Source organism: Aptenodytes forsteri, unplaced genomic scaffold (genome assembly GCF_000699145.1).
Source record: "Aptenodytes forsteri isolate BGI_AS27 unplaced genomic scaffold, ASM69914v1 Scaffold33, whole genome shotgun sequence".
Lineage (NCBI taxonomy): Eukaryota > Metazoa > Chordata > Aves > Sphenisciformes > Spheniscidae > Aptenodytes > Aptenodytes forsteri.
Genome location: NW_008795037.1, coordinates 6,439,341 through 6,455,736, shown reverse-complemented (window position 1 = coordinate 6,455,736; position 16,396 = coordinate 6,439,341). Strand labels below are relative to the sequence as shown.

The 16,396-nt window shown below is 38.2% G+C and overlaps 1 protein-coding gene across 2 annotated transcripts in view; it reads left to right on the top strand.

Annotated features, from left to right (window-relative positions):
- Positions 1-16,396, top strand: part of ESRP2 (epithelial splicing regulatory protein 2) — a 47,513-nt gene that overhangs the window by 15,535 nt on the left and 15,582 nt on the right. Inside the window, exons 4-13 of one of the 2 annotated variants that reach the window (XM_009276739.1) lie at positions 5,664-5,777; positions 7,710-7,824; positions 8,579-8,677; positions 8,800-8,854; positions 9,683-9,793; positions 10,638-10,770; positions 10,975-11,017; positions 11,543-11,844; positions 13,956-14,177; positions 15,482-15,668. In XM_009276739.1, coding sequence (XP_009275014.1) covers positions 5,664-5,777; positions 7,710-7,824; positions 8,579-8,677; positions 8,800-8,854; positions 9,683-9,793; positions 10,638-10,770; positions 10,975-11,017; positions 11,543-11,844; positions 13,956-14,177; positions 15,482-15,668 — 1,381 coding nt within the window. Of the gene's footprint in view, positions 1-5,663; positions 5,778-7,709; positions 7,825-8,578; positions 8,678-8,799; positions 8,855-9,682; positions 9,794-10,637; positions 10,771-10,974; positions 11,018-11,542; positions 11,845-13,955; positions 14,178-15,481; positions 15,681-16,396 lie in introns of both variants that reach the window. The other variant, XM_019471385.1, reaches the window with a different exon arrangement.

The window sequence follows — 16,396 nt, the reverse complement described above, 5'->3', positions numbered from 1 at the left end:
TATTGGCATATATGAGCATAGGTGAGCCAAAATAACTTTTCTTCTAAGCTATTCCTGAAAGTTTTCCTTTTAATAATGACCAAAAGATGTCACTCCTGAATAAGGTTTGGTTTTGGGTTGGTGTGTTGTTTTTTGTTTTTTGTTGTTGGTTTTTTTTCTTGCAAAAGACTGATCTAGAATGCTAAGCCTGTTCAAATTCTTTTGACAGGCTTTATCCCAAATCAAGTATCATCTGTCTGTCTCGTGTCTTAATTTTTGGCTGGACTAGGTGTGATTTGCCCTCCCACCTAAGTCTAAAGATGGCATAGAAGTCAAAATGAGCACTTTTTGGTATGCTAATTTGGCAGAAACTGGATCATGTATTCATGTGTAATCTCCAAATTGTTATCTCTGGGCAATTTAGTAACATGCCTCTCTACCACTGATTTTGAAGCCAGGTCCCCACGCTGTGAGGACCATCCTTTGTGCAAAGAATATTGATAAATCTAATAACTCATCTTTCTACCTGGGAATAGATGCATGTCTAGCTTAAGCGTGGACTACAAGCTAAGGTTCTTTCTGGATTTTTATGTTATGCTTTGGCATAACATTCCAGACCTGGTTAAATTGCAAGGATGCCTTTAATTCTGAAGCTTTGCGAATAATTTTGTGTCTTGCCTGGTGCTGTTAGCTGTGATGGGTCAGTAGGGCTAAAAGAAGCAAAACAGAGAAACTTTGTGCATTGCTAAAGGAAAGGATCCTATTTTGAAGATGCACTAGGAGCTGCTGGAGGTCTGATGAGTAAGAAGCAGCCAAATTTTCTGTTATTTCTCGGAGATGAATTAAAGAGAGATTCCCCAAGAGTATCTTGGTGTTTTAGAAATGGTTCCGTTGACAGCATGGATGCATTCTGCAACTGAATTATCTCAGTATTTCATTACCATGCCAGGCACAGATACAGCGCAGATGCAGTGGCCTTTCTCAAGGATGAGAGCTATTTTTAGTTAGGGAAATGGGAATATCCAAATAGCCAGAGGTTTATTTTAGTGCTTTGTGCATCATAACTATAGAAAGAGCTTAATGAGGAATCTTCTTGTTTCTCTAAGATCCACAGCTTTGTTCAGTTATAGTTAAGGCAACACGAAGGGGGCTGTGTCATTTCAGCCACTTGGGATTCATTTGCAGAAAACACAGCAGCTTGTGCTGGCTTTCATCCAGCTTTGCTGCTGGCAAAACATGTCTCTTCGCTCTCTTTGTACTCTCAGCTACATGACCAAAATCCTGTTTAGCCAGTTTTTCAAACCGGTGCTCAAACTCTGTCCTTCCCTCTCACCACCTTTTCTCTAAGAACTGTTTTAGGTTTCGTGGAGGTAAATGTACAGAGCAGCTTGTTTGATTCTTCTTCTCACTGTTCAGTTTTTAACTCAGTATTGAATTATTGAACATGTTCCTTTAAATATGGAGTGATTCATCAGAGCTCTACTAGAGAGACTGATCGGGTGGAATAAGCAATAAAGGGTGGAGGGTGATGCCAATACGCTGTGGTTCTTGCAGTTGAAATGAGGGCTGGTTGCAAGATGCAAAGAGTGGTGATTAACACTGTATAACTCTGTTGCTATGAAGTGAGTAGATTAACAAGGGAGACACAGGGTGTGTGAGCTTGGTGGAGGAAGTCTTAAGGTGGGGCAGTTTTGCATGCTCAAGTGGGGGAGTGCTATGGAGGGCAGCATGAAGATGAATGGCAGGAGGTAAATAGCTGAGAGAGTTTTTATTAGTGGAGTGAAGGAGATGTGGATGGAATTTACGAAATGACAGAGTTGTGGACAGGTTGTTCAACATGTGAGACAGAAAAATGTAATGTAAATCTGGCACTGGTCTTAACTTGTCCTTAGCTTGCTACATTTGGGTGTATGCTGGTTCGAGGTTGTTTTGAGATGCTGCCTGAAATTCATAGTGCGACAAAGGAGGCTGAAGATGGCTTTTCCGCAGGAACTCCGAATTGCTTAACTTATATTTCAATGTGGTTTTATAAACACATCTGTACTGGTTGCTTTAACTCCTTCTGATACATGTGATAGGCCGTATCTATTGCCTGAAAGACTTAAGGGCCCAGTGTAATCCTATAGTAATGAGAGTGGGTCCACAGCTATGCTTTTCATACTTAACCTTTCCAGAATTTGGAGACATCTCATGTAGATGAAAGAAGCCAGTTCAGGCCAATCTCAAATATCTGTCATTCCTCTGTGGCAGTTTTATGCTTGCTGTTTTGCCCCACGCTCTTCTCCTAGGTGAATCTTCCCATTCACACTCTGCTACCCCATTGCTCTCCTCAGTTAACCCATGCGACAGCTAAGCTGTTTTGGATAGGAAGGATTGCTTATGTCTCCTGACTATTCTTCCCACACTCCTTTTGCCCTCTTCTGGAGCAGTACACCCCAAAGTTTGAAAAAGGCTGCTTTTAAAATAGGCATTTCTAAATAAGCACTCGGCAAGGCCTGCCAACCTTGTGACATTTTATCTAAGGCACTTGAAGCTGCTAGCCTCTAGTAAGAAACGTAGAGAATTGTTTTGACATGTCGATTGTCCCGTTGGAAAGGAGTTTGCAATGTTGAATATTATCACTGACATTTAATAAATATGCAGTGCAAATACTTAGGCTCAGTTAAAAATAAAAACAAATGCTGCCTCTCGTACCTTCTGTAAACCTCAGTACGCTTGGAGTAATGGGCTTATCGGTGTCCTTATTCAATATTTCACTCTTCTTGATGTCTTCTCTTCAGGGGCTTCTGAAAACAGCTGTGTTGTCTATCTGTCTTTACAGCTATACGTTGTGTGGGAAACACTATCTGAAAAAAAGGTGAATGTTCCAGTGCAACAGTCTTGATTTTTACCAACTTGACTTACACTACTTGGCCTGAGCGCTTCCTCCCTTCTCCAAACATTTTTCTCCTTTTGTTTTCTAACTTTGTGAAGACTTTTTGAACTACAGTTCTTATGTTTTATTTGTAAAGCAGGAGGCTGCATACATTTGCTGCTTCCCTCAAATTGTGTGTGTTGGATTTCTTCTTGTATCTGATCAAAATAGCTCCCTAACTGCACTCTTTACATGGGCTCTTGTGCATCTTCAGAAGCACAGGGTACAAAGTTGAAGGTTTGGGGAGTGTTTAATTACTGTTCATCAGTAAGACTCTGCTTCCTTTTGGCAAGAATCCCTGTACACCTTCTGGAGGCTAATTCCTATCACCATTTCCAATCCCTTTTTATAAATATTTGCTCTTTACTGTGCCCAGAAGTTAAAACAGAAAGTAATAAGGTGCTGCATTTAGTAAGAAGGCAATTCTCGTGTCTGTTATTGTGGTGAGAATATTTGTTGCTGGCCTGTGACTGTGGCAGTCTCCAGAACTGCATTTCTGAAGTGGTTGCTTTTGAGTCCTCTGGAATTTTCTTCTTTTTCTGATGTTTACACATCAGATGAGGTATTTTGAGCACTCTCAGATCTCAATTTTCTGACTTTAAATCATCCTTAAAAGAAGGCAATTCTCGTGTCTGTTATTGTGGTGAGAATATTTGTTGCTGGCCTGTGACTGTGGCAGTCTCCAGAACTGCATTTCTGAAGTGGTTGCTTTTGAGTCCTCTGGAATTTTCTTCTTTTTCTGATGTTTACACATCAGATGAGGTATTTTGAGCACTCTCAGATCTCAATTTTCTGACTTTAAATCATCCTTAAACAATGATTTGCTTTATAGTTCAAGACTTAGTGGTTGCTTTTGAGTCCTCTGGAATTTTCTTCTTTTTCTGATGTTTACACATCAGATGAGGTATTTTGAGCACTCTCAGATCTCAATTTTCTGACTTTAAATCATCCTTAAACAATGATTTGCTTTATAGCCTGAGGTTCAAGACTTCAACTTGTGGTAGGAACACAACCTGAACTAGCAATCAGGAGGAAATTGGCTTTCTGAATCTGCAAGAGTTTGGGTTGTTTGTTTGGGGGTTGGGTTTTTTTGGGGGTGGGGTGGGGTTGGTTTTGTGTGTTTTGGTAGTGTGCAAAGAATTGCATTGTAAAGGGTTTTTTTGAGGGGATATTTCACCCTTCTTAAAGATACAACTATCTTCTGATTGATATTAAATAACTTCATTTGTAGATATATTTATATCTATATCTGTGTATATATATCCAAATTAAGCAACTTACACAAGATGCTGATGTAAGTGCCTCTCCTTACCCAGCTCTGCCCCTCAGTTCTCTATCTTGATATGTAGTAGCCACTACTACAGCATTTCTGAACTCAAAATGGTAATGGAACGCTGGTTAGCTGTCCAAGCCTAGAAAAGGGCCTGAATTGTATTTGAGGAGTTATTTTGAAATAAAGCCTGGGTAATCATGTCTCTGCTCTTACTAAATCACGTTCAATACAGGATTTCTCGCTTGTGGAGCCTTACCTTTGGGACACAGATGCTGCAACATTTGTTCACACAGTGAATACTGTGTAGCTGTGAGATCAGATTATTAGGACATCATCTTTCCTGAGCAGAGACTGTCACTATGTGAAGTGTCGCATGTGTTGATGATAAAACAAACCAAACCTCTTTTCCCCCCCATACACAGCTTAAAAGACAGCATATAGATATTGTCTAAGGTTCAAGTCAACTTGTAATTTGATTTTGGGGGTGGTTGTTTTGGAGTTGTACGCTATTGCTGAGAGCAGTGGGTGGCTACTGCATCATGATGTTAATTATTGCTTTGTTTGTGATGTTTTCCTGGGAGGGAGTAGCATCAAGAGGGAAGCATAGAATAATTATAGTTGTCCCCTTGAAAGTTAGCTAACAAGCTACTATTTACTGATTTGATACAAGTAGGTACTATAATGCATTAGTTGACTATTATGAGCAAGGAATTTAACGCTGGTATGAAGTAATAAAAGGCTAGAAACTGTTGTATAAGGATGGAAAATAACATTGAACAAGACACAGATGGAGCCCTTTCCTCCTGAGAATTAACCTGTTGGGGGTTATTCATCCTACAGGTAGGGAATAATTTTGTTTTATCTAGTGTTTGTAACACTGTACCTCTACCAAGAGCTTTCATTGGCTTGGATCCGACTTGATTATAATTTCACTTTTGAAGGTATTAGACAACAATTTGTTGGCTTTCCTTAGCATATAACTTTTGAAACAATAGTAAATCCTGATGGGTAGCTTTTTTCCCTTTGAAGTTCAAATTAAAAAAAAAATAAAATATTAAGGACATAACTGAAGTCAAAGGTGATATAGGTGAAGAAAGGCTATTGCAAAATCAGTATTGTGATTGATCTTGAAAGGTTTTTCTTCTTTCAAATGTTTCATAGCTTTTATTATAATTAGTTCAGATTTTAAACATTACCATTACAATACTATGACCTTTCATATGAACTCATTATTCTGCCATATTGTCCTAATTGTTCTTTTTACCATACTGCTGGTGTTCTTATTTTCAGTTCCGCAAATGCATATAGTTTCTTTGCCTACCTTTATCAGGAGCCCACGTCTGTACTCCATCATGTTTTTTCAAAAGCTATTACAAAATGCTGAATTATTTTATCTTCTTTTTTAAAAAAAAAAAGTGTTTTAATAATGGTAACTGCTTGTTTTATGGAATTATCTGTATCAGTCAGTACAATGAAATTTATCACTTTATTTTTCAGTTTAGTCAGCTGGTATCCAGTGATTTGAAAGTACTTGGAAGGAGCTCTTACACACTCTGCAGTGATGGCCAGTTACTCATTCGACAAGTCCTCCACCCAGAAACATCTAAGAAGGTATGAGATCAGAACTGATGCAGAAGGGGCAGTACTGTGTTTTAAGGACATCAAAGAAAATAGTCTATGTGAGTTTGAGATGAGCAACGCAATTCAACCTTGGGAACTATAGTGTTCCAAGAATATTTAAAATGATCCCCTCCCTGTCTCAACCCTGTGTAGCAGAGAAGTAGTTCTTGGCTCTTGCTCTTGGAAGTCAGCTACAGTACTTGAGGATGCCCAGATGAGTGTAATGAAGAGGAAAATTAGGAAAGACAGGATAGAGACGGGAACAATACAAGTACTTTGAATTCTGTGTCTTAAAAATGGAAGCAAAGGTGCAGGTCTAACCTCAGCAGTGGTGATGGAGAACTATTGCTTTGTTTAGGCTTGAGTTAAACCACAGGTTCTGTGCGGAGCCATGGGTTTCTACCAAGATCTGAAATTGGTAGGAGCCATGTGTCAATGTCCTATAGAGAGTAAACACACAGGCAGTGACTTGCCATGGAGAATGGCAGCGGTTCCCCATCTGCATTTATTCAGCGGGAAGTAGTGTACAGCTTATTTGCCACTCCCACACAAAGCAGCAGTTTCCACTCCAAGTTCCTGCAAGGGCTTAGAGCAGGCTGTCTTGCACAGGGAGAAGAATCTTGTCTTTGCGCAGGGTGGTGGCTCTTGAGTTAGCCTGCTTGGCAGGGTCTGCAGGAACCCCACAGGAATGGGAGCTGCTGACATGGAAGGAGTTGACTGAGCAGTTGTATTTTTTTTCTCTATATAAGGGTATTGGCTCATGCTGAGTTTCTACAAATATTCGTTTGGCATTTGTGTTATATTAAAACATAACGCTGTGACTTTTTATGAAAAGCGCATGTTTATGTAGGGATGAAGCAAGTAAGGAAACAGGAATGATATTTAACATTCAAACATGATAGTGGTTTTTGTTTTTTTGTTGGTTTCGGTTTAACATTCAAACATGATAGTGGTTTTTGGTTTTTTGTTGGTTTCGTTTTTTTTTTTTTACTTCATGCCATCCTGCAATATGGGTTGTGGGTAATTCTTTATACTTCCCTCTTGAAACAAATGGACTAAAGCAAAACAAACACTGTAATGTTGTGGAAGAAAAAATTGCCCATACCAGATCAAGGAATGGATCTGACTGAGTGTTGAGTCTCTTAATACTGCATTTCTTTCTCTTTTTTCTTTTTTCCTCCTTCAATACTTTATCATTTGTGAAAGTTTCTTTCCCCCTGCACATCAAATGTTACTAAGCCTCAGACCTTAGCTCTTACTATTCCTACTATTATAAGAAGCATTACCTTGCGACTTTTCTTAATTCTTTATTTACAAAGGTGGGTGCTGTTTGGTTAGACCAAGGTCAAACTTTTCTATAGTAAAACAGTTGGAGAGTGTGAGAGACAAAATAGTGAATTAGACCAGAATTATTTGGTTTGTTCCTTGAAAAAATAAGCTAATGTCTGAGTGAAGGGGCTGCTTAAACGTTTGTTTAATAATGTTATATAATTGAAATTCTTGAATAAATGTCTTTAAGTTGCTGGAAGATATTTTGTACACTGTAACAATATTTATTTAAACTTTGTTATCATGTTTTGGTACAATATTGCTTTTCAGTGTAGCCACAAAAGAGAAAATACAGTATCCTAAATGGGAGTATTTATAAAACAGCAAAACCTAGATTTTTTTTTTTTCTTCCTTCCCTAGCTGTTTTGCACAGGTCTGCCTCTCGGAAGCTATTCGGGTTTGCTCATCTAGTGATCTAATTCTGTAAGGCTATGGAATTTGAACTGTGTTACAAAGGAACTTAACTGCTCTATCATAGACAAGCTGTTGACATGCAACTATGTGATTTTTGAGACTGCCTCATTCAGTCCAAAAATATTAAATGGAATTTAAAGGAATGGTGTGTACAAAACAAACTTTTTGCCTTCCTTGTAGAACTTCCTGCTGTCAGACTGCTTCTATTCCTTTTATGATCTGCGCAAAGAATTTCACACTTGCTACCCTAGTTCAGCCGCCGTGAAAGATCAGACTATCAAGACCATGGCAGAATGTATCCTTTTGCTGCAGCTTTTACACCAGAATCAATTATGCTGCTTTAGGTTTTCTCTCTGTGATCACTACAGGTTTTATTCTTCTAAACTAAGACGTGGGTTTTAAAAACTCACAGGTAAAATGGAAGGAATGTTTGCTTAATTGTGTGCTGGGGGGCGGCTCTGCTTGTAATTTTTTTTTTTTTTTTAATTTGAGTCTAACAATGAGTTCTAAACCATATTTAGTAAATCCACTAAAGAAAAACATCACTTGCATTGATACTTGATCTTAAAGGAAAGGCTTAGCTATCAGTGGGCCTTTTCAGCACCAGTTGTCCTGCAAGCTTCTACTATTTGCAGATAGATAGTATTAGTTCTCTTGTACGATCCTGAATGAACTGAGTTTAAAACAAAAACTAATTAAAAAAAACCCAAAAACAAACTAACACCCTATATCTACATTTTAGGAGGATTTTTGTGGCCCAGCTGAAGGTGGTTAAAGTTCAGTTACGTTTGAAGTGATAGAAACTTACTCTGCTTTTTTTTTAAACTGTTAACACTGAAATGATGTAAGCTATCAATAGTTTTCAGACTGTTGACTGTTAAAGTGAATATTAACCAGTTTATGAGGAGAGTAACAAATGTCGAATGGTCATATGTCCCCGCTAAGACCAGTAAATTTGATTACCAGTTCTGTGTTAATATCAGGAAAGTCTTATGACTTGTTTACAAATGATTGTGCAAGTCTGTTGTTTTCTATAATCACCTGTTTAGATCTAGGCTTAGGGACAGATGAAACAGAGGAGGACTTTGGCGTGTGGCAAGTGAAAACCATGGTGGCTATAATTTTCAGCATGCTCTCTGAAAGTTGTAGTAAGTGACCTATTTATGCAGAATGCTGAAATCTTTCTTTTTCTGTAAGAATTGGCAGTGGTACTGTCATTCTTAAGTAATCTCTGACCCTGGTTATATTTAAACTTCCTGTTTTGTTGCAGATCACATATTTACTGAGCCTGAAACTGTGAAATACAAGTACGAAACAGGTCCTTGGTAAGTGCCCTTGTCACGGTTGTTTACAACCAAAGATGAGTCTTGTCTACAGCAAGGAAAGCTTGTGAATATTTCCTCACGGTCACTGTGAAAGTAGGTTGGTTCCTGAGAACAGTAACAGTGTATTCAGTAGTCCAGTGTAGACAGACTATAGCTGGTATGTTGAATGCTGTACTTTAGTCCGTCTCTTTAAAGTCACTGCAAGTTAAACGCTCTTTGTTCTCTAGCTTCTGTTTTGCATGGCAGCAAGGCTGACTTATCTTACCCAGTGGTGAAGAAATATTTGTGAACTTTCCCTAAGTCAACAGGGGTAATGGCTAGTGCACCCTATATGCAGCTGAACTACATGGCGCTTCTGAAGAGTGGTCTGATACGCTGTATTGCACATTGGGTTTAGGGAGAGAAGAAACAGAATGGTTCTTTGTTTTCACATACATCGCAGTAACTGGAGAATGAAACATCTTAAGCATAAGTAATATGTATTCATATTTAGGACTGCCTTGTAACCTTCTATGTTGGATTGTTACATCTTTCAAATAAAATTAATCCAGTTCCTTATTACTTCACTTTGAGACTGCCTTCCTATCTTTTTTAAGGAACTGCAATGTTGTGACAACATAGTGCATCTTAGGCATTGTATATATAAAAGGATTATCCCAGTTATCTTTCCTTTCTTTATTGAAGTGAGTAATGGAATTAAAAGAGTCTCAATAGCAAATATACTCCTGATTTACAAGTTAAATTAGTTGCAAACTGAAATTTGTTAAGGTAATGGAAAACCTAGATTAAAGCTTACTTTGACTGCTTTTTTTTTTTCTTTCTGTGCAGTAGTAAATCTGAAACAGTAGACAGTGAGACAGTAATACGTGCCAGAGGTTTGCCATGGCAGTCTTCAGACCAAGACATTGCTCGATTTTTCAAAGGACTCAACATTGCCAAGTAAGATAATAAGAATTTGTCTTGCTTTATCAATTTGTCTTTAATAGCAAGTTCTTTTAATATTTGTTTAACGCACATGTCCCAAAACCCCCACTAGAATCCTCGCTTCTACTGTCTTTCCCCACCCAGGCCCCTTCCCCCTCCGTGGTCATGATTACTGAACAGGTTTACCAGCCTTAGGCGTGCAAGAAAGAGTTTTGAAGTGTGTGAAGAAGAGACTTATCAACTGAAAACCAACATATGTTTGTTTATTGCTAGTACCTAAAGAGAGAAACTCTTCCTACTGCGTTAATCAAGGCAGACTCCAAGATATAATAGAAGCTTTAGTTTTGTGCCAATTCTTCAGTATTCTGCTATACCTCCTAAACAGGCCAGATTCAGAAACCTCCTAGTGCTGTTTGGAAGAAATTTTCATGTGATTGATATGTGTACACCTCTGCGTATATATGTGTGTATTTATATAAAGAGTGGGTTTAATTTAGCATACCTGTCACTTAATATATATTCCAGATTCTCCACACTGAGAAAATATATTTTATTTATTTAGAGGTATGAGGAAATTCAAATCTGCATCTCTGAGATGATAGGAAGGGCTTGCAAATTTACGTCTGCGTGGAAGTTGAGGAAGTGGTGAAGAGCATGAGATCCAAGATCTCGCTGAAGCAGATTCTGCAGTATAGTTGCGTTACATGAAAAATGAAATTAAATTGTGGATAGTAGCAATTTCTTTTTCAGTCTGTAAACTCCGTGTTAAAGTCTGATTTCTCTACTCTTCTTACACAATTATTTATGAAATGTATTAAAGATTCAAACTAAGTTTATTTTTGTTGGTTTTACCTTCCAGAGGTGGTGTGGCTCTTTGTCTGAATGCTCAAGGAAGAAAAAATGGGGAGGCGTTAGTTCGCTTTGTCAATTCTGAACAGAGAGATCTCGCACTGGAAAGACATAAGCATCACATGGGTAGCAGATACATTGAGGTAAAAAGTAGTGACTTGAAACAAATCTTTGGAGAGCAACCTGAATATTTTGGACTACAGTTTTAAATGAGAACAAATTGCAATTCTGTTTTGCCTAAAGTACCAAAATACAATTCTCTCACATGTGGAAGAGCACGTGTGTGTTAGAGTTGAATATTGTAATTTTCACGTGTGGCTTTTTTTTTTTTTCTTTTTCTCTTTAAGGTTTACAAAGCAACTGGGGAAGAATTCTTAAAAATTGCAGGAGGTAAGTGATGCTGGAGTTCAGTGTAATTTCTGAAGGTCATAGGAGTGTTGTTCTAGTTCTGATTCCCCCCCCCCGCCCCTTCCCTTGACTGAGGACACAAATGGATAATGAAGTAGCTTTTCCTGTTTTGTCTTCCAAGAATGCTTGACCCTATCAAGTTCTGGTTTCACGTGGTTGAATTTGAGCTGTGAGCATTTGGGCTGTGATGTTCACAGACAGGTCTTGCTGTTTGGGAGGAAGATGAGCCTTTGCAGTGGAAGCATCTGTGTACCTTGTATAAGTTCATACTAATCTCATCTTTGTTCCAATTTCATTAAAATATGAAACACTTTCAGAGTAAGGGAGTTTCACCTCAAAATAGATTACTGGGAGTTAGTAGTATCTCAGGTCTTCTGTGGGTTTGTTGCTAGCTACTTACCTCCTATATTGCTCCTTAATGCTTTGCTGCTCCTGCGTCCTATGGAATAGACTGACCAGCATGACCATATGTTGTTGGCTGACCATATGTTGTTATCTTTCTACCAGGCACCTCCAATGAAGTGGCCCAGTTCTTATCTAAGGAGAATCAAGTTATCATCCGGATGAGAGGCCTTCCATTCACTGCTACTCAGGAGGACGTCTTGGGGTTCCTGGGGCCAGAGTGCCCAGTCACAGGAGGGAAAGAGGGACTTCTCTTTGTCAAGTACCCAGATGGCAGGCCCACAGGAGATGCATTTGTGTTATTTTCCTGTGAAGAATATGCACAGAATGCACTTAAAAAGCACAAAGAAATACTTGGAAAACGTTACATTGAACTCTTCAGGAGCACAGCAGCAGAAGTCCAACAGGTTGTAACTATTGGCTGTGAGACTCGAAACTTAACAGTTAAAACATTTCTTCTAACACTTGCACACGAATACATTGTAGACAACCATGATAGTCTATTATATTAAAGATGTCAAGTTCTAGAAAGGGCTATATGTGCTTCCTGATTGGTATGGAAAATTGCACAACATTGTTTTTTGTTTTTTACTGCCACTGTTTGTTGTTTGTTTCTTTTTTTTAACATCCCTCAAATTGTAAAGTAAAAATCATTGGATAATTTTCTTCTACTTAAAGTTGACTGAAATCACAAAAATAATTTTAAAAATATACAAGATTGATAGTATTGTAGTAATGCTTCTTGAAAATTTGCAGTATCGTCTTTAAATTCTGGTCTCCATGTACAGGATTTCTAACATTAAATCCAAATCTGGACGCATTAAAACAGCTTTTCCTACAACTGCTCTGTTGGAAACTAAGAATTACCAGGATGTATCTGATTTTTGGTGAAATGAAGTGAAATATTTGTTTCCCCAAGATAATATATTTCACTTTTTTCCCTATCCATCACCAGTTCCTATTACCACCTTCTTAAACTGGTAAAACCATTTCATTTTGGCACCAGCAACTCAAGCCTGTAAAAAAAAATTACATATTGCATTTTTCTGCCTGACACAAAATATTTCTAGACTGATAATGCCAAAGGAAACCATTATAAGATTTGATCTGGTCTTTGCATAACCACTGGCTATAAAAACTTAATACAGTTACTGTTTCAACCTATGTGACATGAGAAGTCTTTTCCATAGAAGTGATGGGGCAAGGGAAAGAATATCCACACTTGTAGACCTGCCATTTGCCCTTAGTACTGTGATACGGAGACTAGAACAGCCAAGAATCTGATATGTGTATTGTGAAGACTAAGTGAAATGGCATGGTGAGATTTGTTTTGTTTTTTTTTTTTCCCCTCCTTCCTTGTCAGTTCTGCTCCTTAGAGAGAATGAAGCTAAGTCCTCTAAGGAACAAAATCACTCTGTCAGAGTTACCAAGTCTTTGTACCCATTTTTGTTAGACACCCCTGGATAAAACTTGTATAACTTATATTCTATCCATATGTCATTACTACTTCTTCTACGACAGCTGTCTAGGGTAACAGCCTGATTTTTTTGCTGCTTGAGCAAGAGATTATTTTTTTTAGGGAATTACAGGCTCCTTGTTTGAGTAATTACAAGAGGTAAAGCCAGCTCTCATCTACTTAGTGCTGAAACAAAGTAATTGCAATATTCTATACCTAACTGAGGGAGAAGATTTCTGCCCAGAAAGGTGCTACAAGTAAATTCTTGAAAAAAGGCTTCTATTGAGACAAACTCCCTAGGCTGAATCATTTTTGACAAAACTAAAGCTTTGTAACCTCTTTTTTGGTACCTCTTTAAGTGGAATGTGTTTCTTTATTTCTGATAATCATTGCTGAATATGTTTTTCAGCAGCAGGCCCCTACAGCAAGTTATGTTCCCTTTCTTATTTGAGAATGAGTCAAGAGAAAATAAAACATTGAGATCAAGGTCTCCTATAGTTCTTATCCTCCCCCCCCGGCTCCTTTTTCCTCCTTCCAGAAACCCTGCACTTGGAGATGAGCACTCAGGTTAAAAAACAAACACCCTCACTTAACCGATCAGGTTTTATGAAGGAATTAGAGCTAGTGTTTTTACTTACTAGTTATTTCAGGTCTCAGTTCTTTTAAAATGACTGTCTTTAATTTACCCTAATTTAAGTAAGAACTGTATGTGACAATACTGGTTTATTAGCACAAATGTGGTTTTCAAATGTTCATTTTTGGGATATTCTAAAATGAACTGTAATCTGCTTTTAACTTTTTATAATGAGATTAGAAAGGTCTGTTATTAGGGTCTAGCAAATTAAATTTGTAAAACTTCCTCTCACCTCTTCTGAGTTTGAAACTTTCAAAGACCCAACAGGAAACTATCCGCAATAATTTGGTTTAAGAAGGTGTTGGGTTTTTTTTCCTCTAATGTTGGAAGTGGATTTATTTAAATGTGTGAAATAGTGTTGTGAGAATTGATTGGTGCTCAACCAGATGATGTGTAAATCTCTATCAATGTGCTTTTTTTGCCAACAGGTACTTAATCGATATATGTCAACACCTCTTATTCCCACTCTCCCAACTCCCATCATTCCTGTCATACCCCCACCATATACCATTGCCACGGGTAGCATACGTGACTGTGTCCGGCTCAGAGGCCTTCCTTACACTGCTGGCATTGATGACATCCTGGAATTTATGGGAGATGCCACAGCTGATATCAAGCCCCATGGAGTTCACATGGTCCTTAATCAACAGGTAGTAGCATTTTGCATGGGAGGGCTAACTTTCCAGTTATTAAACAGGGTTAGAAGTCAGGGTGGCTTACCTGTTCTTGGCTGTGCTTTAGGTCTTCTATAGTCTTGAGAAAATATTATGTTGTTTGCCTGTCTTTTCCTTCATTCTCCTAATTTCTCCTCCCCTTTTACATACACACTTGCTTTTCTTTCTATATATGTATGCATAAGACTGGGGAGGATGAAGCTTGTTCTTTTAATGATAGATGTATCCTGGAGGCTGTCTGAAATAGTCCCTTGTGTTTCAGTCAAGTGCTGGAAACGCACAAGACACAAATGTCTCATGTTAGATGGCGTAGCTGCTCTGTCAGCTTCAGGCTTTCTGCTCAATGGTAGCTGTGGTGTTTGAGTGGTATTTGTGGAATAATTAGGTTTTCCTAACTTCTAACTTGATTAGAGACTTCTCAGGCTTTAAAGGAAGGTGATAATTAAAAATTGTGTTTTGGATATATTTTAATGACAATCATAGGGATATTTTTTCCTTGTTGTCTTGTGTTTAAAAAGAAACTCTATTAGCCACAGAAATATTGAGGTGTTAAAGAAAACAAATGAGAGAGAGATCTACTATATTTGTTTTGTTAAGAAAGTTTTTAATATTTTATACGTACAGCAATGTCTGTCAGGTTGCAGAAAATCAGACCTGGAAATCAATTTCTAATGTAGCTATGGACTTTACTAAAGCATGTCTGGAGCTTTATGCTGTTACACTATTGCGTAAAAAGTAGTTACAGGGAAGGCAAAACCAGCTTCTTCCTAGAGCCTCTCAGCAAAAGAATAAGAGACAAAGTTAATAATCCAAAAAACATAAAATAAACAACACACTGGGGAAAAAAAAAAAAAAAAAAATCACAATGAGAAATTAGTTAAGCACCCGAACAGGTTCCCAGAGAAGCTGTGGAATCTCCACCCCTCAAGATGCTTGGAATTCAAGTAGAGATGGCCATAAATGGCCTGATGTAACTTGAAAGTTAGTCCTGCTTTGGACAGCGTTTGGATTAGAGGCCTCCAAACTTTGTTTGCATGCCGAATTATTCTCTATTTCTTTCTGCACAAGACAGAAGAAGTGTTGTGTTAACTGGGCGCTGGTTACATGAGTGTTACCTTTCTGCTCCTAAAAATAATTGTGGAGTTATTAGTCATTGGTGCCAGATGAGAAAGAACAATACAGACTTTCAGTAGACATTTGATCTTATACTTTCTGCATTTCTTGTGCTCTGGGTGTTTTAATAACAGATTGACTTATGATTATTTTCCCCCCTCCCCTAGGGACGACCATCAGGTGATGCTTTTATCCAAATGAAATCTGCTGACAAAGCCTTTATGGTGGCTCAAAAATGTCACAAAAAAATGATGAAGGACCGTTATGTGGAAGTATTCCAGTGTTCAGGAGAGGAGATGAACTTTGTTTTAATGGGTGGCACTTTAAATCGTAGTGGCTTATCCCCGCCGCCATGTAAGTTACCATGTAAGTCTGCAATTCTTCTGCTCTCTGCTGCTAAAGGCTGATATGTGGTAGGTGCTGAAGCTTTGTGGCCTTTCACCTTTTGACTTGGGTTTTGCCATGATCAATAATCATCCATCTGTATACATGCCGAGATTGGAATTGTTACCTTTGGGCAATAATGGGGCTGATCAGAGGCATTTTTATTGTATTTTCGGTGGTGAGTAGAGGGCAGCAAGGCCTTGCCAGTGAAATTGTTGCACACTTTGCTTTTTACGGGTGTACTGTTCTTCTGAGCTCTGCAGTAGACTTGCCTGTAGTGAAACCTACTTGGAATTAGAGGGATTTTTAAAAGCGGGGGAAATTCTATATTCTAGCTGCCGATGAGTGCTCTTGCTGTCTTGCCTTAGAGCATTGAGAAGGTACTCTTTGGGCTTATTTTTGAAGGAAACCAGCCACTGGGATGATATGCTAACAGACCATAGAGTGGTGAGGTTGGATGGATTTTTATATTTTTATTTTATTTAAGATTACGGTGAACTTTATTGTGGAACTATAATGGAACTTTACTGTATCATTCTAATCAGTCTCACTACCAAATCACTAAGCAGATACCGATGTGTATTTGCAAAACAGTAAAAAGCTGCCAAATATAGTATTTAAAAACAGTTTGACTGCACACCAAGCCAAGCTTTATGTTCCTATACAAATCAGATATTTGTTCATCAAAATGCATCAGA